Source organism: Lachnellula hyalina (assembly GCF_007821495.1).
Source record: "Lachnellula hyalina strain CBS 185.66 chromosome Unknown contig00037, whole genome shotgun sequence".
In the NCBI taxonomy this organism is placed as follows: Eukaryota; Fungi; Ascomycota; class Leotiomycetes; order Helotiales; family Lachnaceae; genus Lachnellula; species Lachnellula hyalina.
Window position 1 is genome coordinate 188,326 of NW_022157151.1, and position 23,593 is coordinate 211,918.

General features: G+C 48.1%; 10 protein-coding genes across 10 annotated transcripts; 6 read left to right on the top strand and 4 right to left on the bottom strand.

Annotated features, from left to right (window-relative positions):
* Positions 1 to 415: 415 nt before the first annotated feature.
* Positions 416 to 3,421, bottom strand: prp16 (Pre-mRNA-splicing factor ATP-dependent RNA helicase; the record flags this gene model as incomplete). The annotated part of the gene is made up of 1 exon (XM_031147618.1): positions 416 to 3,421. One exon carries the CDS (start codon positions 3,419 to 3,421, stop codon positions 416 to 418), a length of 3,006 nt encoding a protein of 1,001 aa, XP_031006858.1.
* Positions 3,422 to 3,620: 199 nt separating this feature from the next.
* Positions 3,621 to 5,356, top strand: LHYA1_G002644 (putative WD repeat-containing protein; the record flags this gene model as incomplete). Its single annotated transcript, XM_031147619.1, has 3 exons — positions 3,621 to 3,883; positions 3,912 to 5,118; positions 5,174 to 5,356. 3 exons carry the CDS (start codon positions 3,621 to 3,623, stop codon positions 5,354 to 5,356), a joined length of 1,653 nt encoding a protein of 550 aa, XP_031006859.1.
* Positions 5,357 to 7,617: 2,261 nt separating this feature from the next.
* On the top strand, positions 7,618 to 8,397 carry LHYA1_G002645 (uncharacterized protein; the record flags this gene model as incomplete). Its single annotated transcript, XM_031147620.1, has 1 exon — positions 7,618 to 8,397. One exon carries the CDS (start codon positions 7,618 to 7,620, stop codon positions 8,395 to 8,397), a length of 780 nt encoding a protein of 259 aa, XP_031006860.1.
* A 2,270-nt stretch (positions 8,398 to 10,667) lies between these two features.
* On the top strand, positions 10,668 to 11,087 carry LHYA1_G002646 (uncharacterized protein; the record flags this gene model as incomplete). Its single annotated transcript, XM_031147621.1, is given in 2 exon segments — positions 10,668 to 10,914; positions 10,927 to 11,087. 2 exon segments carry the CDS (start codon positions 10,668 to 10,670, stop codon positions 11,085 to 11,087), a joined length of 408 nt encoding a protein of 135 aa, XP_031006861.1.
* Positions 11,088 to 11,158: 71 nt separating this feature from the next.
* Positions 11,159 to 11,870, top strand: LHYA1_G002647 (uncharacterized protein; the record flags this gene model as incomplete). The annotated part of the gene is made up of 2 exons (XM_031147622.1): positions 11,159 to 11,549; positions 11,608 to 11,870. 2 exons carry the CDS (start codon positions 11,159 to 11,161, stop codon positions 11,868 to 11,870), a joined length of 654 nt encoding a protein of 217 aa, XP_031006862.1.
* A 526-nt stretch (positions 11,871 to 12,396) lies between these two features.
* LHYA1_G002648 (uncharacterized protein) lies at positions 12,397 to 13,455 on the bottom strand (the record flags this gene model as incomplete). Its single annotated transcript, XM_031147623.1, has 1 exon — positions 12,397 to 13,455. One exon carries the CDS (start codon positions 13,453 to 13,455, stop codon positions 12,397 to 12,399), a length of 1,059 nt encoding a protein of 352 aa, XP_031006879.1.
* A 2,668-nt stretch (positions 13,456 to 16,123) lies between these two features.
* On the top strand, positions 16,124 to 17,694 carry LHYA1_G002649 (uncharacterized protein; the record flags this gene model as incomplete). The annotated part of the gene is made up of 5 exons (XM_031147624.1): positions 16,124 to 16,258; positions 16,349 to 16,523; positions 16,574 to 16,743; positions 16,796 to 17,227; positions 17,275 to 17,694. 5 exons carry the CDS (start codon positions 16,124 to 16,126, stop codon positions 17,692 to 17,694), a joined length of 1,332 nt encoding a protein of 443 aa, XP_031006880.1.
* Positions 17,695 to 19,610: 1,916 nt separating this feature from the next.
* Positions 19,611 to 20,744, bottom strand: Pdcd6 (Programmed cell death protein; the record flags this gene model as incomplete). Its single annotated transcript, XM_031147625.1, has 5 exons — positions 19,611 to 19,647; positions 19,699 to 20,122; positions 20,175 to 20,562; positions 20,624 to 20,642; positions 20,704 to 20,744. The coding sequence occupies 5 exons, from the start codon at positions 20,742 to 20,744 to the stop codon at positions 19,611 to 19,613; spliced, it is 909 nt and encodes a 302-aa protein (XP_031006845.1).
* A 678-nt stretch (positions 20,745 to 21,422) lies between these two features.
* On the top strand, positions 21,423 to 22,480 carry LHYA1_G002651 (Glutathione-specific gamma-glutamylcyclotransferase; the record flags this gene model as incomplete). Its single annotated transcript, XM_031147626.1, has 5 exons — positions 21,423 to 21,475; positions 21,530 to 21,561; positions 21,618 to 21,667; positions 21,720 to 21,724; positions 21,922 to 22,480. The coding sequence occupies 5 exons, from the start codon at positions 21,423 to 21,425 to the stop codon at positions 22,478 to 22,480; spliced, it is 699 nt and encodes a 232-aa protein (XP_031006844.1).
* A 371-nt stretch (positions 22,481 to 22,851) lies between these two features.
* On the bottom strand, positions 22,852 to 23,593 carry RBG4 (Glycine-rich RNA-binding protein, mitochondrial; the record flags this gene model as incomplete). Its single annotated transcript, XM_031147627.1, has 5 exons — positions 22,852 to 22,928; positions 22,981 to 23,207; positions 23,255 to 23,361; positions 23,419 to 23,491; positions 23,574 to 23,593. 5 exons carry the CDS (start codon positions 23,591 to 23,593, stop codon positions 22,852 to 22,854), a joined length of 504 nt encoding a protein of 167 aa, XP_031006843.1.

A 23,593-nucleotide genomic window follows, 5' to 3' on the forward strand; every position in this document is an offset into this window, starting at 1 on the left:
TGGCCAAGCATATCGCACTGTGCGAGTTGTAGAGGTGTCGCGTCTTGTCGCGAAAAGGAACGCGACGTTGATGCTACTAATACACGGTCACGTGGTTCACTCGAGGTTGAAACAATCCTTCTTCGCGACTCACGAATTAGTATTTTAAGGGTAATGACGAGCAAGTTGCATTGAATAGTTTTTTTCTAATGTTGAGAAAGGTCAGAGAGCGTGTATGGCGGCATACTTGGACACAAATGTCAACAGTTAGTTTTCAAACGCACACGCTTTCAATGTTAGCTTTGATAAGTATGATATAGATATATCTTATATTTTCTACTGCGCATCTGCATCAAAAATCGTGAAAGACCGGGCTTTCATAGATTCTTGTAATCCATAAGATGCCATTGGAACATTCGATGGCCTTAGGCATGGATCAAAATCCCCGCCCAGACCTTTTAACAATGGGTTTTCTCACTGCCCCTTGTGAAGATACTTTCTTGACCACAGATGATGCGATCTTCTTGGTAGATTTCGAACTCTCGTTCTCCAGCCTCTTGTCTTCGCGGGCCTTGTCTTCTGCCATTTGCGCTTCAATCTCCATCTTTTTGTTGAATTCAACTTCTGTCACTCGCTTCTCCCTCGCGGAATAGCCCTTTTCCTTAATCGAATAGAAGACGCCTCCGAGCTCTGCCAACCAGCGAGGATCAACAGAAGTTACTGTTGACATGTATTCTTTTGAGGTGAGAATCAATTCGTGGTAAACGACGTAATCCGGAAGGTAGCCAAGTCCGTAAAGAGCACTTGTAGGGTGCAGCTGGACTGTCACACTTGTCCTCAAGTTGACATACTCCCCAATACCTTTGACTTTCGCAGCTTGATGATAGTAACCAGAGCAAATGCATTTCCGAATGACGTCCCAATCAGTACCACAACTTATCATGGACATTTTTTGCATTTTCATAATATCTAGGAGTTGTTGTCTGATCTCTTTTGCTCGGCGTAAAGATTTGGGGTGCAAAAAGTGCCGAGTACACCAAGCGTCTGAAAATCCATTCGACTTCCATTGGGAGTAAACATGCAAATAGGTCAAGTGGTCAGATTCCGGAACGAAAAACTTCTCACGAGCTGCGTCGGACTCTTCTTGGCGTTCTTTAGGCCGATAAAACACATTTGGAACAGAGAGCATAGATACGATGGTCAGCATCTCTTCACTACAGCCATATTCTTCAGAAGTAATGAGTAGCTTAGCCAAAGACGGGTCCATAGGGAATGCGGTCATTTTTTTGCCGACGGCGGTGAGGTCACCGATGTTGTTCAGGGCACCCAGTGCCCACAAGTCGAAAAGAGATGTTGTAATGGTATCTTGGGGAGGTGGGTCCATAAAATCGAAGTCTAATAAGTCTTTAACCCCTAAAGATTTCAATAGTAGCACTGTGTTACTGAGGTTTGTGCGCTGAATTTCGGGGATAGTCTGGATGTATAATTCATCCTTGAAAGCAGCTTCAGTGAAGAGATGATATGCTTTCCCAGGTCCAGTACGTCCAGCTCTACCAGCTCTCTGAGAAGCATTCGCTTGAGAAATAGGGGTGATCTGCAAGGTATCCATTCCCATCCGGGGATTGTAAACCTTGAGCTTCGAATAGCCCGCATCGACGACGTACATGATACCATCTACTGTCAAACTGGTTTCCGCAATGTTCGTTGCGACAATGACTTTTCGGACTCCAGGAGCAGCTTTATCGAAAATCTTCGCCTGTAGATCTGCTGGCATTTGGCTGTAAATTGGTAGAATGCTCAATTTTGGGGGATCGTTCAGAGCATTGAGTCGCTCTTGAATAAGCTCGCAAGTAACTTCGATATCTTCTTGCCCAGTCATAAAGACCAATATATCGCCGGCTCCCATGGATACGTGAATTGCAAGGACCTGCTGGACTGCCTGATCAACATAATCCTCCACGGGCGATCGGTGAAACATGACATCTACAGGAAAAGTTCGTCCCGGGATGAAGAATTCAGGCGCTCCTCCGTAGAAATCAGAAAACCGCTTCGAGTTCATGGTAGCAGATGTCACAATCAGTTTGAGATCTCGTCGTCGAGCCAAGACCTTTTTAAATAATCCCATGAGAACGTCGGTATTCAAGGCCCTTTCGTGGGCCTCATCCATGATAACGCAGGAGTAGCGATCAAGATCCGTTTCATTTAAGGATTCTCTGAGAAGAACACCATCTGTCATGTATTTGATACATGTCTCCTTGCTCGTACAGTCCTCGAAACGGATTGCATAGCCAACGGTACCACCGAGTTTGCATTGCATCTCTTCACTGACACGTTTGGCGACACTCATTGCTGCGACTCTGCGAGGTTGCGTACATCCTATCATGCCTACGTCTGCATAACCGTCTTCGTATAAAAACTGCGTGAGTTGGGTTGTCTTGCCGGAACCAGTCTCCCCAACTACAATGACTACTTGATTGTCTCGTATGACCCTCAACAAGTCCTCGCGAACCGCAAATGCTGGTAAGAATTCTCTTTGTTCCTTCAGAGACTTGCTCTGACTGAAATTGCTTGCGCCCTCATTATTTTTCATATGCTGGCCGAACTTGCTGGTTCCTTGGTCTTCTTCCCCTGGTATGGGGGCGGCGCTATCTCCTTCGTCCTCTTTGACGCCCATCAGATTTCCAAGAGCTGTTCCGGCCATATTTGTAGCTTCCTGTGCCTGCTTCTGTCGCTCTTTTTGTTGCCGTTTTTCCTTCACCACCTTGCTGCCTTTCCTACTAAAGACCGCCATGTCACTCTGGGCGTCTCGTACCGCGGGCACCGGCTCCAGCTGTTTGGAAAATACAGTCCTTCCATCTAGGAAAGGAGGCTTGAGATCGTGCACAAGCAAGTGGACTCTAGTCGTCTCCTCATCATCCTCAAAATCGTCTCCAAAGTCTCTTCGCTGAGCCACTCCGGACGTGAGCATCCGATTCGTCTCCCAAGCGTCAACATCTTTTTGCTTTTGATTTGCTCGCGCGCTAACTCGTTTCCCAGTCTTTTTTTCCGTCAACGCTACCTCTCGCTGCTGATCGGCCCAGGAATTGTCGTATGAACCGAATGGGTTGTGCGAGTCATCTCCAAAGGTATGTCCAGATTCATCACCAGCATACCAGTCTCTATCCAGGGCATTCGAGTCCTCCTCGTTCACAAAGGGCTCAGGGCCATCAAACTCTTCTTGGTGAGGAGTTGAGCGAGCCGTCGATGGGTATCTTGACTGTGCACGCGGAGTCGATGCCCTGGATGTTCCCATACGGCTTTGGGACCTCGATTGTGCAGAGCTGGGTTTTCCATTGTGGACTGAAGATGGTCTCGTGGGTACCACGAACCTATCGTCAGATCGCAAAGGGTTGAATTCCAGTTTCCGCCGTTTGGAGTTGGATTCTCCTTCATCCCCAGCCATGGTTGTGCTGTGCTGTCTTGATATTGTTTGGCCTCAGAGCTGCTCCCCTGAGAATGGGCTTTGAGCAGGCCCCGCTAGCGCCCGCTTTGCGATTAGATAGGCGATGTGGGGTGGTGGGCAAAAAAAAGTTCTTGGGCACATTGAACTAACTGTATCACGGTTTCCTTCGTAACTGGATAATCTACGACAAGAAGTCAAGATGTCTATGATAACAGCTACAGCATGGGTGCCCCGCGGCTTTGCAGCCCCTTTCCCTACTAAATACACATTTGACGAGGAAGAGTTCCAGCGAATTGCGGATCTTGCAAAGCTGCAACTTGACGATGCGAACGAGGACTTGGAGGAGGCACGCAACCAATCGACGGAGAAGAATGGCGAGGACGCCGAAGAAGAGGGCTCAGACGATGAAGCCGGTGCAAAAGCATTGAAATCGAAAGGGCAAGTTTACCCACCCAATTTGATGTTTTCTTACTAATACTTATTAATTCAGGGATGAGGACGACGACCTGAAAGAATATGATTTAGAGCACTACGACGAAGATGTGGAAATGGATCAAGGCAAGGAGGGCGCGGGCATGGCAATGTTTGGAAACGTCAAGTCTCTTGCATACCATGACTCTAATAAAGACGATCCTTACATTACCATGCAAGAAAACGACGAAGACGACGAAGACCGAGAAGAACTTCAGATTCTTGCGACAGACAATATGCTTCTTGCAGCGAAAGTTGAAGATGAAGTGGCGCATCTCGAGGTTTACGTTTATGAGGACGAAGCCGACAATCTCTATGTTCACCATGACCTTATGCTCCCTGCTATACCTCTGTGTGTCGAATGGTTAGATATACCAGTAGGCAAGCCTGGCGCCGAAAAAGACTCTCGTGCAAACTTTGTGGCCGTTGGAACTTTTGATCCAGATATTGAAATTTGGGATTTAGATACTGTCGACTGCATGTACCCAAATGCAATCCTTGGACAAGGTGGAGAGGGCAAAGCCGCAAACGCAGACGGTACCAAGAAGAAGAAAAAGAAGAAGTCGAAGAAAGCAAACGCAGAGCACCATGTAGATGCTGTACTCTCACTCGCTGCCAACAGACAGCATCGAAATCTCCTGGCCTCATCTTCCGCAGACAAGACTGTTAAGCTATGGGATCTCAACACAACGAAATGTGCCAAGTCATATACGCATCACACGGATAAAGTCTGCTCGTTGGCATGGCATCCACGGGACTCGACATTACTACTGAGTGGGAGTTATGACCGGACAGTGGTTGCCGCCGATATGAGAGCACCCGATGCTAAAGTTCCTAGATGGGGTGTTGAAAGCGATATAGAGACTGTCCGATGGGACCCCCATGATCCAAACTACTTCTATATCTCGACTGAGAATGGTATCATCCATTTTCATGATGCTCGGAACGCACCATCGAATCCAGCTGCAAGCAAGCCTGTCTGGACCTTACAGGCTCATGATGAATCAGTCTCGGCCTTTGATATAAACCCTACAATCCCCGGTTTCATGGCGACTGGTTCAACAGACAAGCAAGTCAAGCTTTGGAATATACAATCATCTGGGCCAACCATGGTTGTTTCACGAAATTTGGACATTGGAAAGGTGTTTTCTACTGTCTTTGCTCCTGATGAGGAAGTCGGATTCAGACTTTCAGTAGCGGGTAGTAAAGGTGTCGTCCAAGTTTGGGTAAGCATTACCTCTTGTGAAACATGAAACATCTACTAACTCTTTAACTTGGTAGGATACTTCAACCAACAAGGCCGTCCGAGCAGCATTCGCAGATAGAATCGCACCAGTGGATGGAGAGATTAGGGAACGACTAGTGGGAGTTGAAAACGATAGTAGCGAGTCCGAAGACGAGGGTGAGCCTGATGAAGAGGGCGGAAAAACTGGAGAAGGCTGGGAGTCCATGGACGAAGATTAAAGACCGACTCCTGGGAGGATTTGAGGTTTGGCCTTCTCGCTTTCCGCTTTGGCAGCCAGATAATCTATCAACTTTCAACTCGGCATGTTTGTCCAAAGGGCAACGTGGGCTTTGAGGTGACCAGAAGTCAATGGTGGACTGGAAATGTACGACTACCATGCATGCCAAAATCCAATAGGGTATCAAATTCGCATGCGGCTGCCTTTTTAGACGCGGAATGCGAGATATTCTCCGATTTCAAAAGATCGCAGATAATCTCGAGATGCATGTCTTCGTCGATGAGCGATCTCACAATGCATTGATACATACTTGGCGATCGTCTGAAAGTCATCGCACTGACTTTTGCGCTTTGAGGTCATCCGTGTCATCTCATCTCAATGCTTTCACAGATATAGTTCCCACAAATTGTTTAAAGAAATTGGGATGTTTCAACTCTAGTAGTGAGGACTTGAGGACGGTTCCAATAAGGTAAAATCCGCCTTAATTTTCCATTTTGTTTGAGATATCCATGATATGATCTCACAACAGGCCACTTAGGTTCAACAGTGAGCACTACAGCAGTCTGCGATGTTTGGTTTAGAAGCTCTCCACGATTTGTCATCTGCGAGACTACCAAGTTTAGATGTTGCAAGCCTTGCGGCTGAGGCAACTGTACTGTGCCTCCCGCCTCCCGAGGTGGTCGTGGAGGGAAAAAAGTGGAATAAGGCACCACCGCGCCTTTTCTCAAAATAACAGATGTGGGATGACTGCAGCACATGTTTCCCCTGATGAACTAACGCTCGTGCTGCATTGATGATGTGTTGAGGCGATGCCACGAAGCAACCAACCAACCGCATACTCGCGCGCCACGGGTTGCATCTTGGATCCACAGCCTCGCTGGCCTTGAGCGTTGAGAGTTTTCATCAGGATTACTCGCAAGATCAGAGAGAAGTATTGGGGTATTGATGTGAAGCCTCTCACTTGCACAGCTGGACGCACTGTACATGAAGCTGCTTGATAGGGTACAAGAAACGCCAGGGTGATCATCCATGGGACCTGTGTATCTGAAACTAGAAACATCTGACCCATGGGCGAATGACAGTGCCCGAGGTCAGACGTTCCTTGTGCGTCCGTTTCAAATTCATCTGAGCGGCAACGATTATTCGCTTGTGCGATCGATGGTTTGCCAACTGCCTGGACCTTGTCGACGCCCCGAGCGAAACGAATCAAATGTGGCAAGTTGATCGGAGGATCATCAAGCTACTCTGGGGTCCCTGGGGCCCGTAAACCCCTTTTAGGCCATCGTGGTGCTAACCCGCGTAGCTCCGCGAGTTCTGCTTTAGATTGCACAAAAATGGATGCCCCGAGAGGTCGACTACTGGCTGGTCATAGCCAAAGTGGACCAAATCCTTCCGCAAGTTCAATAATGCGTGGTTTAAATAACTCGGTTGGACGCATGGCCTAACTTTGTGCCTCTGCTCTAGTCTGGTTCCTGGCCCACTTCGCCCCTGTTCAACAGACCTTTCTAGCCCCCCATTCCACCGAAAGCCGCCTTCGTGCAGAAAGGATTTTCCTCCGCTATCTGCCTCTCTCCTCCTCTCCTCTCCTCTCCTCTCCTCCCCTCTCCATCACACTCTTTCTGCGTAGCAGCAGTAGCATCATCAGCATCGCCGGGTCGATTCACTACTTATCTACATTCCTTCTGTGCGAACCCAGTTGTTCGAACATTCCTTATCGAACAGTCTATCACTTACTACGAGGCATCCCTATCCACCACAGCAAAGTAGCCTGCACAACTGTTACGTTACCAGACTACCAAACCAAAGGACTGCGTCCTCTCTCATTTTCGAATACACCATCTCGTTGCACGAATCGGCAGTATTACTCCCAGCACAAACTTCACTTGAATCCCCCAACCAAGCGCGCACTAGCTCCCTGTTCTGCGAACAAAGGCGCGTCGATATATCTTTCTACAAACCAACTTCATTGTTGCCGTTATCACCTGAACGAATACTGCGCAATCACCAGTCGCACAACACTTCAGACCTTCCAAAAGTAGGTGTCTTCAGACCAAACGAAACGCCAAAACTACACCTGCAGCCCGCGTGTGATCATCTGCCAATCAACCGACACCTGCACCTGCACCTCACCAAATCCGTAGCAGCTCACAAATTCGGATAATAAACCCCACCTTGAATATTCCCAGACCTCTCCCTGGTGGAATCGAAACACTGTCGATATATCCTTATCCGGGGCAAAATCCAGGGTATTCAGCCAGCAACATGTCGTTATCCAGAGCCTTCACCACACGAGGGAGGCGGAACACCAAAGAGACTGCGGGATTACCAGTTCCTCAAAGGAGCTTGACTACGAAGCACGCCTTCCCCGCCGGAACCATTAGACACATAATCTCAGCACCTGTAGAGCTCATCTCAACGACAAATATGCTTTCCTACAATGCGCCAGACATATTTCCAAAGACTTCAGCGTCTCCCAAATCCACCACATCCTCTAGGTCTTCAAACTCCGACGACGACGATTCGGTTCGGTCAGCGACTATGCCGGAATCACCAATTTCATCCCCAGATGGCTCATTGAATGGATCGATCCCCCCGTCGCCAGAACTCAATCATCTCTCCTGTTATTTTGGATCTGGCTCGGGCGAAGAAGGCGCTCCCAAGATTCCTAGCAGAGCCCTGTCGCATACCAAGAAGAATGCTGAGATTCTAGCACGGAAACGATCTATATCACGGATATCTTCTCGGAAAAACAGCGTGTCTACAGTTCGATCGTCAATCAACATGTTCAGCCTACCATCTAATACTCCGGAGCAAAGCGAACAACATCCCTTCGGCAATGAGCTTGCGAAGGTCTCGGAGATAGCTGAAGATTATGGTATAAGCAAGGAGAGATTGACCGTCGTGGATAAAGAAGAGCAGGAGCTATTATCACGGGGTCTTTTCAAATTCCGAGCTGAAGATTACATGAATGAGATCCAAGGGTTCCTTCAGAGTGCTTTCAGCGATGCGAGGCCTACTATGCCGTCGTCGATGTGGATATAGGACATGGTACTGGTCTTCCATGCCCTAACGTCTCTCCGCCAATTGTTGCGAGGAGTCGATTTTCTTTGTACATATCACTATTCTGCCATCTGGCTCATTCTTACTCTCATTTACGAAACTTTTGGAAATATATTACGACATGGCTCGACGGAAAAGGAAAGAGGGAGTTCATGGTTGGGCTGATTATTGGCAACGACTTTGTGCAGTCTTTGGTGCCTGGTTGCTGCTTTAGCTGAGGAGTTCTTGGAGCCTCCATACACTCCTTTGTGTGTCATCTATGACATTTACGGTCGTTACGATTGCTGAAAGGAGATTGCGTGTTTTGCACCCTTCTATTATGTAAGGGCGCGCCGGAATAACTTTTAAATATTGCTGCAAAACTTCAGCTGAAGTAAATTTGAACATCTAAAACCTATATCGCATGATTTGTATACGTGAGGAAACAATAGTAGAGAAGGAGTACATTAACAAACTTCTATCTGATACATCAGCCGCGCATTCGTATCCGCGTCCCAAAAGAATGCGGAGAAGATATCCCCTTCAATCTCGGATTGTGGAGAAATGATGTCCAACGCATTGATCGGCGTTGTCTGATCAACAAAACCGTACTAGATCTCTGGATTTTCTTTTGATCTGGTATCTGAAATCTGGAAACCCGTTGTGTGTGATCTCCCAAGATCTAAGTCAAGGTTCAGCTAAAAAGATATGAAAAATGTGGGGTGATTATGTAAGCCATGCGAGGAAAGTTCCTTTTTTTTTTTCTTGCTGCATAACTCCTTCGGATTTTTGAGACCAGACTCCGCAACACCTCGAAACACAACGACGCCCTTCAACCGATATCACAGTCTCTTAAGCTTGAGAATTTCGGTAAGTCATTGGGCCTTTCATCTATTATCCATTCCAGCATCTGCCAGACCGCGGCAGCTCACATACAATGATGACATCCCAATACCCTCAAACAATCTTTAGGAAGAGCCGGAAAAGGCCGACATCTACAAGATACACGCGCCCTGTGTTGGCATCGACATATGCAGCAGGCCGTAGTGGATGTTAGCGGTGCTTAGAACCTGGGTTTCTGAAAATAACTGCCGTGTTTCTCACATCGTCTGCGAATCTTGGAAATTGGAGATTCCTTGAAGTGCCTTTGAAGCTGACTTTTGAGTTTCAGGAATGTCGTTCTACAATGCCCTAGCTTGGATCCATCTTGCGAGATTACGATAGCATTTATGGATTTGCGGTCAAGCATGGGCTGATGCTTCGGAAGAGGCACAGTCAGCTCGAACCGATGCTTTTGTTGGACTTCATCTCGGCTTGAAGCTTCGACAACAACCAGGTACACTGTATACGGAAGATATGTTAGCCATGTCTGAAACACCGGTAGAAACCCTCGGGAGGCCCCGTCGGACTCATGGATTACATCCGTGAAGCTTCTTGTCCCGCACGGCACAAGTCAGCGCCAACACAAGGTAGGTCGGAGAAGATTTGAGGGAACATGTCTTCCTACATTCTGATATGGGAAGTTACAGATGGAAAAAGTAGCATCTTACATGGCTTCTTTCCATTGTCTCTTCATATTATGGTTCTTTACGGACTCTTTTCCTGTATTGAAACTCCAACGGGTTACGCAATACTACCGAAAATCTATTATGGCAACTTTAGTTGATATGCACCTGTGAAGGCCAAGCAAGTTCTGTGAGTTGTTGCCAGAGCTATGAACAGATGTCAGGTATACTTTCTAGTTGCAAAAGGATAGTATGCAATCAAAGGGATATGTCACAATCCCGTTGCCTATTCCGAGTTTCCGCTTCTATTCATTGACCGACCTAGATTCCGTTGCCGTGTTGAGAGTCCACTGCGGGCTCATCACCTATTAACTCGTAGCGGAAAGTTGCGAACGCCCTCTATCGACTGCTGCCTGAGTACTACAGCGCTCAGACTTGTGAGATTTGGAGTGATGGCCCAGGGAAATATAGTTGCATACAATCCAAGGCTAGATGGAGGATTTTATATATATACACACGAAAAATAATATTTAGGATTAGGTTGGTTTGCAGCTGATGACATTGGAGTTATAAATATAACAGCAATATCTCTCTACTGTGGTGAATCAAGTGCTGTATAATAAGACAGCTTGCAACGTGATAGGTTGGTTGATCAAAAATGGCAACGCCTCGCCAAAACTACTGTACCCCAGCTTTTCGCAACCTCCTCTCCCCACCCCTCCACCTCCACCTCCACCTCCAACACCTCCCAAACAACCACAACAAAAGATGACAACACCACCCCCAGCCCCCGAATCAACCATCCTCTTCCGCCCCTCCAAAAAGCGCAAGATATACCGCCAACGCGCCACCTCCCACTCACCCACGCCACCTCCCCAATCATCAGTCCCCGTCCTTGTCCCGCAAAGCCTAGACGACCTAATCGCATCAACCAGCCACTCAGAGCAACGCGCAGAAATCGAAGGCACACCCGTCCCCATTTCCGAAATCCTGCGGCTGAGGAAGCTCCGCAAGGGTAAGTTCGTAGGGGGCGTGGAGTTCCGCGCCGATAGTGCGAGCGCTATCCACGGGACGAGGGAAGAAGAGAGCGCTGTTGTGCTGAGAGAAGAACCGGAGGCTCTGGATGGCGTGGCTAGGAAGTTCGCGCCGCAGACGGGCGCGGTGGGGGACGTGAATAAGCATATGTGAGTCTTTCTCCTGCCGTTCATACATTATGTTATAAAAAGGGTGTGAAAAGAAACGTGACTAATGAAGGAAGGATGGCGTACATAGATTCGGAGCTAGCTAAACGTCAGGCAGCCGAAGGGCTAGCACCTGTTTCTGCATTTGCGAGAGAAGGGGGAGGTGGTACGGTGGGGTGGAAGGACGAGAGTGGACTGCGGAAGGATATTGATGTGCAGAGACAGCCTGCTGCGTTGGGGAAGCTGATGGAGATTGATCTGGGGGATGAGGCGAGAGATCGGAACGTGCAGCGTACGGATAAGGCGAGGCGAAGGCTAGGTGGAGAGGAGGTCGAGGAGGAAGTTGTGCAGAAGCCTGTGAAGATCCGCTTGGGGCCTGATGGAAAGCCTTGGAGGGGACGGAAACGAAGGGGCAGTGACGATGTGAAGAGGGATAAGCTTGTTGAAGAGGTGATGAGGGAGAATAGACGTATGTGCCCTCTTCTTTTCTTTCCCTCTAATTGTCACGACGCTAACATTTGATATAGTGGAAATCTACGAGGAACCGCAGGAAGAGCCGCCTAACAATGACGACCAAGGTGCAGATGACAGAATAGCAGAGGCATTCAAGAGGGATTTCATGGATGCGGTCTCTCAGAGACAGAGGAAGAAGACCGCGCCTGCGCCGCCGCCGGCCAGGGGCCCTGGTGGTAAGAAGGAAGAAGAAGCTCTGAAGGGACCGAAGCTGGGTGGGAGTAGGAGCGCCAGAGCGGCAATGCGGGAGACGATGTTGAAGAGCGCGAAGAAATAGAGTGACACAAGAGGACAATTTGTCGGATCACCCAATCTGATGACATTCAGTATAAATTAAAAGCCTGTTTTCCAGCCTCTCTTTGGATCGGTTTTATCACTTCTTCATCTCATGGTATTATATTGTTTCAATATACACACGTTGTAAAATTCACTGGTGATGTTTATAAATTTCCCCCATATCTCTTCAAGTTGGTTTGAATCTTATTTGTACCTTCATTTTATATCGAGAGGCCTGCTTATATAAATGTCCTCCCTGTGGAATATTATATTTCCGTCTCACATGAAGTCAGAGTGAGATGACAAGTAATATTAGGGGAAATTTCAAACTTATTGTAGCTATATATATTGCACGATATTCAATCTTGGGTATCTCCAACCCAAAAACGCCGGTAGCTATGATGATATATCCAGAGTTATTCATGTCCCCGCCATTTGCATCCTAAATCTCAAACGTAGTTTCCTCCAAGACGGTTTTTCGAAATCCATCACACATTCATTTATTTCATAAGTTCGTTCTCATCAGCCTACTCATCCGATCCAAATTCCATACTATTACTTAAAGTCATATCCTCACCAGCCTTCAATACCACTGCCTCTGTGCCCGTTCTTCTATGGGGAAACTTCTCGCATCTGGGACTGATCACGCTCTCCACCTTCTCCCTATCATACTTCTCCACGGTTATCTTGGTAGTTGCCAGTCCAGTCGTCTCCTTGTCGCCATCATGTGCTGATATCCAAGCCTTCGCACACAATTTCTGTGCGATTTCCAATCCACCCGGAAACCCAGAGCATATGTTCCCTCCTAGATACCACGGGTTATCTATTCGGTCGAAGCAGTGGAGCAGGGCAGTGAGCGGTAAAGCCATTTCGGAGGTGAGGTGCGAGGCGATGTATGGAGAGAGAGTCTTGTAAGTGCACCCGTGCGGGGAGAATATAACAGAGAGTGCTCGATCGCAGGCAGGCGTCGAAAGTGTCGAGGGAGTCGGGGAAGCCGGCGGGGTCAGTGGAAGTAACGAGTCGAAGCTAGAAGTCGGTGCTCTATATGTTATGCCAATGGCGCTGTGCAGCCCAGTGATATCCGCTTTCTGGGGGAGGTAGGCAATGGTGACTTCTCCCATTGTCCCACCTGGATCGAGGGGTTGAATGGGAATGCGATGTACTATGAGTGGTTTGTGGGGTCTCGAGCCGTCCCATTTCGGTAGAGTGACAACTTTCTCTTCATCGAAATATTTCCAGCCCCTAATCATCTTTGCTGCGGCTGGTTCGGCGAGTATGATTGTCTTTCCTCCGTGTCGGGGTAGCTGGGTGAGCGTCTCTTGATGGCAGTGGTCGGTTTTGTTTTGGCTTATAACTACAACATCTGGCTCCGGCAGTTCTCGTAGAGACGTGATACATGATGGAGAGTTGTGTGTTGAGATGGAAAACGTTGAATGGTATATCTTGGAGGCTCCAGAGATCCATGGATCGAGGACAATGGTAAATGCCCTATTGGACTGTCCGGGGGAGGGCGAGGCTTGGAGAATGGGCGTAAAGGTGAGCAGGAATGAAGCATCTGCATTCAGATGCTTAACGGTCAAGGACATGTTGGAATACTTTGTATATCGTCCGATGGAGAAAGGGAAAGGTCATTGCATGGGTAAATTGGTAAAATTGAAAGACGGAGCAGTCAGATAAGTATAGTATGAGAGTATGCTGGAGTGTGCAATATAAGCAGAGAGTAGGTATATATGAGTAACACGACTGTAGAACGATGCCGTGCCATAAGAACGTGTAGCAACATGGAGGCGGCTAGACGGGGGGGGAGTTCTGTATTTTGTACTTGTACGTGTACTACTTAGGTACCTACTTCCTTGGAACTCAGGGCAGCTTGACAGCTTGACGCGATGGCGCACGCTATGATAGAAGCCGAGGATATCAGATCTCTGTACTTTACTTGTACCTATTTGTCCAGCCTTTCCTTCTTTAAGAACACAGATTCATGTATGGGTTTTAGGGATTGATACGTATTTTCCAAATAGATAAATCCCATTATAATTGCAGTTAAGAATAGCAAACATAATCAAAGAGGTCCAGGCCCAGGTCTTTCCGTCCTACCACGCCTCGGCTCCTGCTGCCAAAAGACGTCGAGTCTGCAGATCTTTGCAAGTCGTAACGAACAAGCCATGCACGCCACGGCTGCTGCTGCTGCTGTCGGGTGGCATCTTACCGGGAGGTTCCCGGCTTCAATCCCAGATAAAATCCCGATCTGGAACCTGAACCTCTTCGTTGATCTTCTAAAAATATTTCTTGAAAAACATACTATTATTCCTTTCAAGGCAGGAAAACGAAAGTCCCTCCTTTCGATTTATCAGTAGGTTCTCTCTCACATTATCTATTTGATTTTTGATTCCCCCCTATTTGGAGTGTGGCTAGAGGCTGCTTCCGTTTGTAGACTTCACCCAAAAGTTTCCTTCGCAACGCAAATCTACTATTTGGCTTTCAGGGGCAAATTCACATACGATACTATGCTGTACACATCGAGCCTACCATCATATCCGCTGAAGCGCTAAAAGCGTCCCCAAATGGACTCTCCTCTCTACTTTATGTCTTCTCATTTCCATCAACTCCATAGTCAATCTGCTGAAGGGTTCTGTATAGGTGGCTTGGTCAGACCTCGCAGTATAATATTCCCTTTGGTGTAGGGTCAATAGCTTCCCCAGTGGGACTCTGTCGTAAAAGTGCCTATTAGGCTGGAACATTATAGTATCATCAATGCTCTTGACAATGCTCAACTCAGTGGTTGACTGGGTCGACAAAAGAAGGGCCAATTTCATCACTCTTCACCGAGACAGGAACTAGCGTTCTGAGAATGAAATCTCGGCCTGGTCTACTTGGTCTTCTCGTAGGATTATTGGAGTCCTTTCCATTCAAGGCCTTTAGCGGTCCCGTTTCGAACAAGGCAGGATAGTTGGATATCATTTCTCATTCCACGTCTATTGAATGCTCATATATGAAGTAACTCACTAGAACGTAATTCCCGAGTGACATTGAACTACTTGTGCGCATAGGTCCTGGAGGTTTTCATCTCAGGTCTTCGAATAGCTCAAATAGGTCGCAAGGTATTTCACTCCATTTCACCAAGGTTCAACGCCCTTGCTTTTGCATAGAGGCGGAGACCGAATGTCTGTCATTGAGCTCTCCTTGGGTTTCAATCAGTTCCAGCCTTGAGCTCGTGATCGTCATCACGTGTTGAGGCACATGGACCGACCCACGGATTGGATAGGATCGATGCATGATCCCAGGTGCAGGGCGGGAGTGGGATCGGCTTATTGGAACTGCTTCTTTTGGCCACGAGCTTTATCAATTGAGTGTGGAGTGACGGCGCATTCGTCCGAAGGCTGTTTGGAATTGCGGAGGAACAAGGGCCATCAATCTGCAGAGCAATAATGGCGGATACCGGCAAACCTCTTCTCATTTTAGGAAGTTCGCGATTCATAGCCACTGCACTTCACCACTCCTTTGGATCGAACAGGTATCTTTTATGTGAAAAACCGGCATGTCAATGATACAGTGCTTGCTTGATTGGGCTTCGTTGGGCAGACCAGGAACAGTGCTCGCTCGAATCCCCACCAACCACATCAACAATTCTGAAGGTTCGCATTGGCTGCATCAGCCTGAACGGTCCATCGCACACACCAGGCTTCATTTCCAAAACCAAGTACCGTAGTCTATCCAACACGCGCCTTCACAGCTGATGTTGCCGCAGCTCCTCACTACGCAGCGCTTTGTAGGTGCAAGGGATGGTGAAGGGGGCGTTACAGCATGAGGTTGAAGTAGAGTTGATAGCAGTTATAATTGAAGCCTTCAAAGTTCCTACCTATCTACCTATGGGGAAGCAGAGTAGTAGCTTTAAGCTCCCCATTTTTACGTAGTACAGCCGAGCTCCTTCGTCCACGCCAGCACTTTTTGACCAGCCAGCTTGCTTGCTACCCCTCACCACATTCTTTCAAAACGCCAATTGTATGAAAGCACTGGAGACAGCTCGATCCAAGCAGCTCCAAACTCCCACACCTATTTTCACTTCCCGATATTGACCCATCTTGTCTTGCACAGCTTCACCACCACAGGAACATCGCTCACCTAATAATGCGCAGCTCTGCACTCGCTACTGATACTTATCGTCGTCTATTGAGAGCTTGAACTTGGAACTTGCGATTACGATCCCACCCTATCTAATCTGCAGCCCACGCACGCACACGCACGCACGCCCGAATGGTGGGGTCGACATTGACGATGCCGCCTCGATCCTCCTTGACATCGTCTTTTTCCGTCTCGGACGCAAATAATGAGGTTGTTTGTCCACTGCGCAATCAAGATGGCTCCAGCTGTCGCAAACGTTGCCTCGGCGTGAGTGCCTCTACTCTGCTGCGTCTGCTTTATCACCCCTCATGGAGCTTTCATGCTTTTTGTACTTGCAACGTTCAATCGTGGTAACAGGATTTGGATGGGCAGGAAAAGCGATACCGGTCTATGCAAGAGCATATACGAAGAGCTCACCCAGAGCACTACATTTCGAAGCTCCCTGCTACAGAGGAGAGCTTCCAGCTCATGATCACTACCCCGCCATCCGAACGACCACCTCCTCCCACAAGCTCCAGCTTGGGTCCCCATGGTTCGTACCGAAGTACCGGTAATAATTCAGACTTCGCTAACGTCCCACAGGCTATGGAAACGACCGGCATAGTTATTATGGCGATGATTCGAGTACTCCTAATACTCCCAGGAACCTGGACGACCTCAATTCTGGTTCGATGCTGCCAGCCGCTAGCGCCGCGGCTGCCCTCGCACAGCTGCATAATCATACGTTGGATGGAGACTGGGACTCGGAACTGGTTTGTAAACCCAGCATTCAAGATAGATGTTCCTTTTTAACTCTGTTGATAGGACTGGATGTCGGATACGGAAGCACGCAAACAGGCAATGAGGTCGTCGATCGAGCTCCCACCAATACAAGGAAACAATATTGAGCCCACAAGCGAACCCTTCTCTCATCTCAATCCACATCGGAGGAGAGAACTTCTTCCCTCGATTCTGTCTACTTCGCCACCTGGCCGATCATCCACTCTTCCCCCGATTCAGAGACCAGGTCCCAATGGTCGCCCACGAAAACAGTCCGTCTCAAAGCGTGCAAGAGAGCCACAACACAAAAAGCATAAGTCTCGAGAGAATGCTCACCTGAGACGAATGAGCTACGACCGTAAAGCCTTCTCTGCTGAGCCTTCGAGTGCTTTGTCTGCAGCTTATGGTAAAAGATGGGAAGACCTGATCGATGCTGCTACATCAGCTACTGAAGACGTCGAAGACGATAGGACCCCTGTAAGCTCTTACAACTTCTCCTACTCATGACGATACTAACCTTCCAGGTTCCGCCCTCGCCCGTTTCAGTAAATCGAGCTTCATTGCCTCCATTCTCCACATCCCACTTTCAAGGGTATCAAGCCTCACCACTCCAACAAGCACTTACACCACCATCATATCTACCCGAAGCCCCGGAGCCGTTCCCCTCTGTGGAAAGTGGCGAAAGTGGTCAGAACTTCCACATCGAATCTCGGGGCCTGTCCGACTCGTCGCCTAGTTTTTCTTCACAGAGTATTGAGATTTATTGCGCAGCATGTCAGGGAGTATCGCTTTTGAAGGAATCGTATGCCTGTACAGAATGCATATGTGGAATCTGCCAAGCGTGCGTCGATGTTTTAATGGCAGAGCAAGGCGCACGGAGAAAGTGTCCTCGGTGCGCAACTATAGGAGGACGTTTCAAGCCATTTCAGTTGGATATTCGATAATGAACGGATGGATTCAACGGACATGTTTCTGGGGTGGAGTTTTTATTTTATTATCTCATGGCTTGCAAATTTGATTACTTGGTCATAGAGAGGCGTTTGATGAGAACAGGATAGCGGTGTTGGTCAATTTCGGGTCATCAGTTCTGACATGGGTTGGGTGCATGCATTTGGATAAGAAGAAGCCTAAGGGCACTTGGTGATGAAGCGTAAAGCTGGCTTTGGACATATGTCTATCGTCTCAAAATAAATCAAATTTATTCCTAGATAGTGACTATTCACCATCAAATGTTTGCATTCAAGCACAGGGAGGGTAAAGCCTACATCGGTCTTGCTTACTCCGTACACTACATATCTCAAGGTCCACTCTTCATACAAAGCAAAACCTCAGCATCCCTAAGGTATACAACAACCACAAACAAACCCATAATTCTCTGCAGAAAAGCCATCCCTCACCACCCACAGAATCCGACCAGATCAGCACCCCAACACTCGCCGTCTCAGGTCTATCCTCTCTACGGCACGTTTTGCTTTGCTCCAAGGTATGTACAGTAGGTGACGATATATACCGACGACTCGAGGCCAAAGTAACTTTCTTGAAGGTAAGAAATAAGCCTCTCAGAGTCAAGACATGGTGGTAATGAAAAAGATAATTTATTTTCCAAGTCGCCCTCTTTTCGTTCCCCCAAAAAGGACAACTTCTAGTTCTCCGTCTCAAGAAATCGAAAATGAGATCGATGTAGATAACGGGAAGGTGTTTTGTTTGCGGAGCTTCTGCTTCTACAGTACCTCTAGAATAAGCAGGAGGGAGGTTCGAAGGCTACTGTATCAGGAATAACCAACTTGTCGCTTTAATGCTTCGGTTGAACCTCTATCGCAGAGCTAGTTCCATAACCATCTGTAAACGAGCAGGACACCTCATCTATCAACAAGAAGATGATGTTTCGCAGTTGGAAGCTAATGAAAGAAAAGGAATCAATGCTGGGCAATGCTTTCGATCCATATATAGTGTCAGTCAGTTTCGACATTACCGTCCTCCAAGATACATACTGTATGTACACCGACAACCCCTCTTGAACATTCGGAATAACTGCTTCTCCACATGCTCATGTCCATATATCTATCACATTACTATTCTTCCGTTCCTTCCGTCTCTTCACCGCGATGAACAAACTCTGCTCCACTTTCTGCCCAACACCAACAAACACCAACTCCCCTAAGCAAGACTATGCTTCCTCGGATAAACCAATTAGGTTCAAAGATAGCGACAGGCTGGGATCTCGCTGCTACAGTATATAGCCTGTACAGCATCTCACGTAAACGCAGAGAGGAACGAACATACCAGATGAGGTTCATTTGAGGGTGTTGCAGTAAAGGGCGATGGTGCTTCTCCAAAGCAGTCATATGAGAGGCGCTGCGTTATAGGGTAGCCAAGCCAAGCCAAGCCAAGCCAAGTGTTTGATCAGTAAGGCTCATTCATGATGCCTCAATTCTCACGAGTATGTTTGATTTGAGTGGGATACCGCATGCCTAAAGCTTATGGACTGGCAAACTATGGTTGAGTCTGAGTCTGAGTATGAGTCTGGGATTGCTAACAAGCAGGAATCTAGTGTTTCTTACAAGATCCTCTTTACACGACGCTTGCCGCGACAGTTCTTGCCTTGCAAGCTGAGAACTGACTATGCAACTTCTCTTAATCTTGACTGCTAGTGTATAGATATATCAGCCATCTCAGCAACAATATTATATTTCGAAGCAGCAAATCTGAAAACATGAAACAGTCAAGATAGGTTATAAAGCATGATGCTAGATTGGGTATCATTATTGTCTATGAGTCTTTAAACATCAACGTAATAGGAAGAACTAGAAAAGACAGTGTAAGAAAACCGACTTCCAACCCCCAGAGAGCCAGTTTTAGACTACTTTTGTCGAATTATCTCGGTTAGAAAGTCCTCACTGTGTTTGATTAGCAGGAGTTTAATTTCGTGATTGAAGGGCATGGCTTACAAGGACAGCGTTATGTATCCGTCCCTATCATCATCATACTTCTTGAAAACATCAGTCATTCTCTTTAGGCTAATGCAGCTCTGCACAAAGAGATCGAAACTGATGGCTCCTTCGCCCCGTTTATCATATGTCCTGAATAGCGTCTCTACGAACTGAGGGCTTAATCTATAGCCAAATGCCACTAACGCGTTTGTGTATTCGTCGAGGCTGATATTTCCACTTCTGTCGGCATCGAATCGATCAAAAAGCGAACGCCACGCGGCTAGGAATCCCCATAATCCACAGAATTCTTCGAAACCAATAAGTCCCGAGCGATCGCTATCGAACATGCGAATCATCATTCTGACTGTATAAGGATCGAAGGATGACCAGTCGCCGTTTACGAGTGCCGCCCGAAGTTCTTTCTCACTCAGTTGTCCGCTACCTGAAGAGCGAGTCAGTGAATAGTTTCTAGGGGTGTAATAAGGCTACGGTACCATCTTTGTCAACAGCTTTGAAAAGGGGCCAAAGTGCTGGGTCTCCGGCACCACTTGGTGGGGCAGGAGATGGAGGCGGTCTTGACATTGGAGGCGGTCTTTGCTGGACTGGTGGTGGCCGCGAGCCATGGTTCCCTGGCGGAGGAGAAGCGTAACCGTGCGATGAGGGTGGCGGGGAATTGCCATAACCGTAGTTTCCTTGTGGTGGCAACTGAGGCGATAGTCTTTGTCCTCCTGGAATCGGAGGTTGTGAGGATCTTCTGTTTTGTGTGGGAAGAGGAGGCTGAGGTTTGTTATACGGTTGGTGAGCCATTTGCTGTGCTTGGGTATGTCCAGAGGGCGCAGTGGAGTAATTCAAGGGCGGAGGGATTTCGGCCTTCCCAGTTTTCTATAGCAGTGATGTTAGTGAAGGTCCTATGACTCGAGCGCTCGATATAGTGAATCAGTACTCTTTCTGGCTCTGCGAAACTGTGAATGTTCAGGTCAGCCTCAATTCGCAGCGGGGTTGGAACTGCTCCTGTTTACTTACGCAGGCAGGGAATCGGGATTGAAGGTGCGATTGTACGCCATCTTGATGGGAGGAGTTGGTTGATTGGATTAGAGACTTAAAATGGTACTTGTGAAGTGCAAGATATCAAAGCAGAAGGGCGGTTTTGTGGTGTTGTTAAACCCTCTGATAGCCTCGAGTGATCAAGTCAAGCAAGCCAACCAACCAACCATGCACTGGCGGGATGCTGCGCCTTGGCTTGAGACAAGGGTGGGCGCAGGTGCGAGCAAACAACCCGAGCTTTTTACATGAAAACAGGAACTCGCACAATCAATAAAATGCAGGAATATATACAGCGAAAGTAAAGAAAGGATCTTGTTGGATTAGAGGAGAATCTGCATCGACACATAAATAGAACTGACAGCTGGTGCCAGCAAAGCTACCTGCTGCCAAGCCAAGCCAGCTGAAGGAGGGGATGGGGATGGGGATGGGGATGTACGTACTTGGTCGCATACCAGTATTTTCAAACATCAACAATACATTCCAACCTCGCCGCGTGACAGAAGAGTCACCCACGACTTTGTTTCACAATCATTTAAATTGTAGTCCTGCTGTATACGCTCATCATCTCCTCCACGTCATCTATTACGAGAGTCAAGTGCTCAACAACGAGACACCGCGACCGCGTCGTTTCCATCTTGTCTTCGCGCCTTTGACAGGCTTCATTTGAGTGTCACCCGGCCACTCACAGAAAACTCGCCATGGCAGTGGATACTTCTATAAGCACAGAGGAATTCTGGCTTTTTGGTTACGGGTAGGCTATTTTTCCATTTTTCTATTCTTGCAACACCTCTGACGTGAAATCCAGGAGTTTGATTTGGAAACCTCCACCGCACTTTGGTGAGTCCTGAACCCCGACCGTCTTTTCATAGGCGTTTCATTGAACCCATGAACAGACCAACGTATCCCTGGTTATGTTACAGGTTACGTTCGTCGGTTTTGGCAGGTCTGTGGCTGTTCCCATCTGGAGATTTTGGATTGTGACTTATGAATCATAGGCTAGGTAAGAAGAAGAATCCTCTTTCAAATGGATTACAAAAAGCAGCAATATCTCAAGTATGGCGGTGGTCTATAGAAGCCTGAAAAGAGACATCCGAATTTCTTGGAATCTCAAATCGCCGCCCATAGTTGAGATGTTGTCATTCTTGCTGTCCAACAACTCTACTACACTTTGAGCTTACTATGCTGACATTGACTAAGCCAGGATCACCGTGGAACGCCTGACAAGCCAGGGCGGGTTGTGACACTGATCGAAAGATCCTTCTGGGAGACTTTGTCTGATCCCCACCCTTCGGCATCTTCAGACAAAGTTTGGGGCACCGCATATCGGATTGAGACAGCCAAAGTCGCCGAGGTCAAGGAGTATCTCGACATTCGGGAGATTAACGGGTACACCATCCACTACACAGATTTCCATCCCGCGGATGCGTCGCCCATGATCAAGACTTTGGTGTATATCGGGACCCCAGATAACGATCAGTTCATGGGCCCACAAGATCCGGAGAGGCTTGCGGAGCACATATATCGGAGCAAAGGTCCAAGCGGGCCGAATAAGGATTATCTTTTGAGTCTAGAGACGGCTTTAGATGGCTTGAGCCCAGAAAGTGGAGATTACCATGTCAAGGACCTGGCTGATCGACTGAAGAAGATTTCAGAGGCCACTGGTGGCGTGAGCCGGGGCAAAGAGGCACTGGATCATGAGCTCAAGAAGGTCGACAGCACCGATGAGCAAGAAGAGACAGAGAAGCGGATTTTGTAAGAAGCCATTGATTCCCCTAAGACGGGTCATTGTTGCCTACCCCCGCTAGACTAGACTGCGAAGTGCAGTAGCTATGAAGAAGACCTTGATCAAAGTGATCTTAGTTGAGATTGGATATTTGAGAGACCATTTGTGATGAATTGTTAGAATACGTGACCGAGACCGAGCAACAGGTAATATCCCCCCAACTCCGAGAAAGCAAAAGGCAAACCGCATTCAGAGACCACGAAGCTGACCGTGAGACACCATCAAAGATGATATCCTTAAGCCTACACCAATGAACCTTTTCGCTGCACACCCAAGCTAACTTTTCTTGCTGTCAATTCGTACGAACGCGCGAGGTCGGAGAGAAGATCACATCCAACAAGCACCTAGTTCCAGCGGCCACCGCCTTGCTGCTGCTCGCCTCCACCATAGCCACCACCCTGACCACCCTGGTATCCTTTATCTGATGGTCAGCATGGGAGGGAATTAAAAGGGTCAAGAAAGAGGAAACTCACCACCGCCACCTCCGTAGCCGCCGCCCTGGCTACCACCATATCCACCACCACCTGATTGGCCTCCATATCCACCCTCACGGCCGCCGCCGCCGTATCCACCACCACCGTATGAACCTCCGCCACGGTTGTATCCTCCACCGCCGCCTCCACCACGGTTGAATCCGCCGCCGCCACCTCCGGAGCCACGCTCGCTAGCTTTGTCGACACGAATAGTTCGGCCGTCGAACCTAGTCAAGTTAGATTTTGTCTAACAAGGAGTGGAATCCCAACATACTCGACGTTGTTCATGGCAGCAATTGCAGCCTCGGCATCGGGGTCGCTGCCGTATCGGACGAAGCCAAAGCCACGGCTACGACCAGTGTCACGGTCCTTCACGACAACCTGAAAAGCGTGTCAGTACAGGATCTGGAATTGGAAATGAGGATGTGATTGACTTACTGCCTCCTCAACAGCTCCGAACTCCTCGAACTTCTGACGGAGAGCATTCTCATCAGTGTGCCATGCGAGGCCGCTAGTAGCATGGGTTAGCGCCGGTTTGAGGATAGGATGGAATGGAATGGAATGCGGTCGCAAACGCGCGGAGGTGGACTTACCCAATAAAGAGCTTGGACAT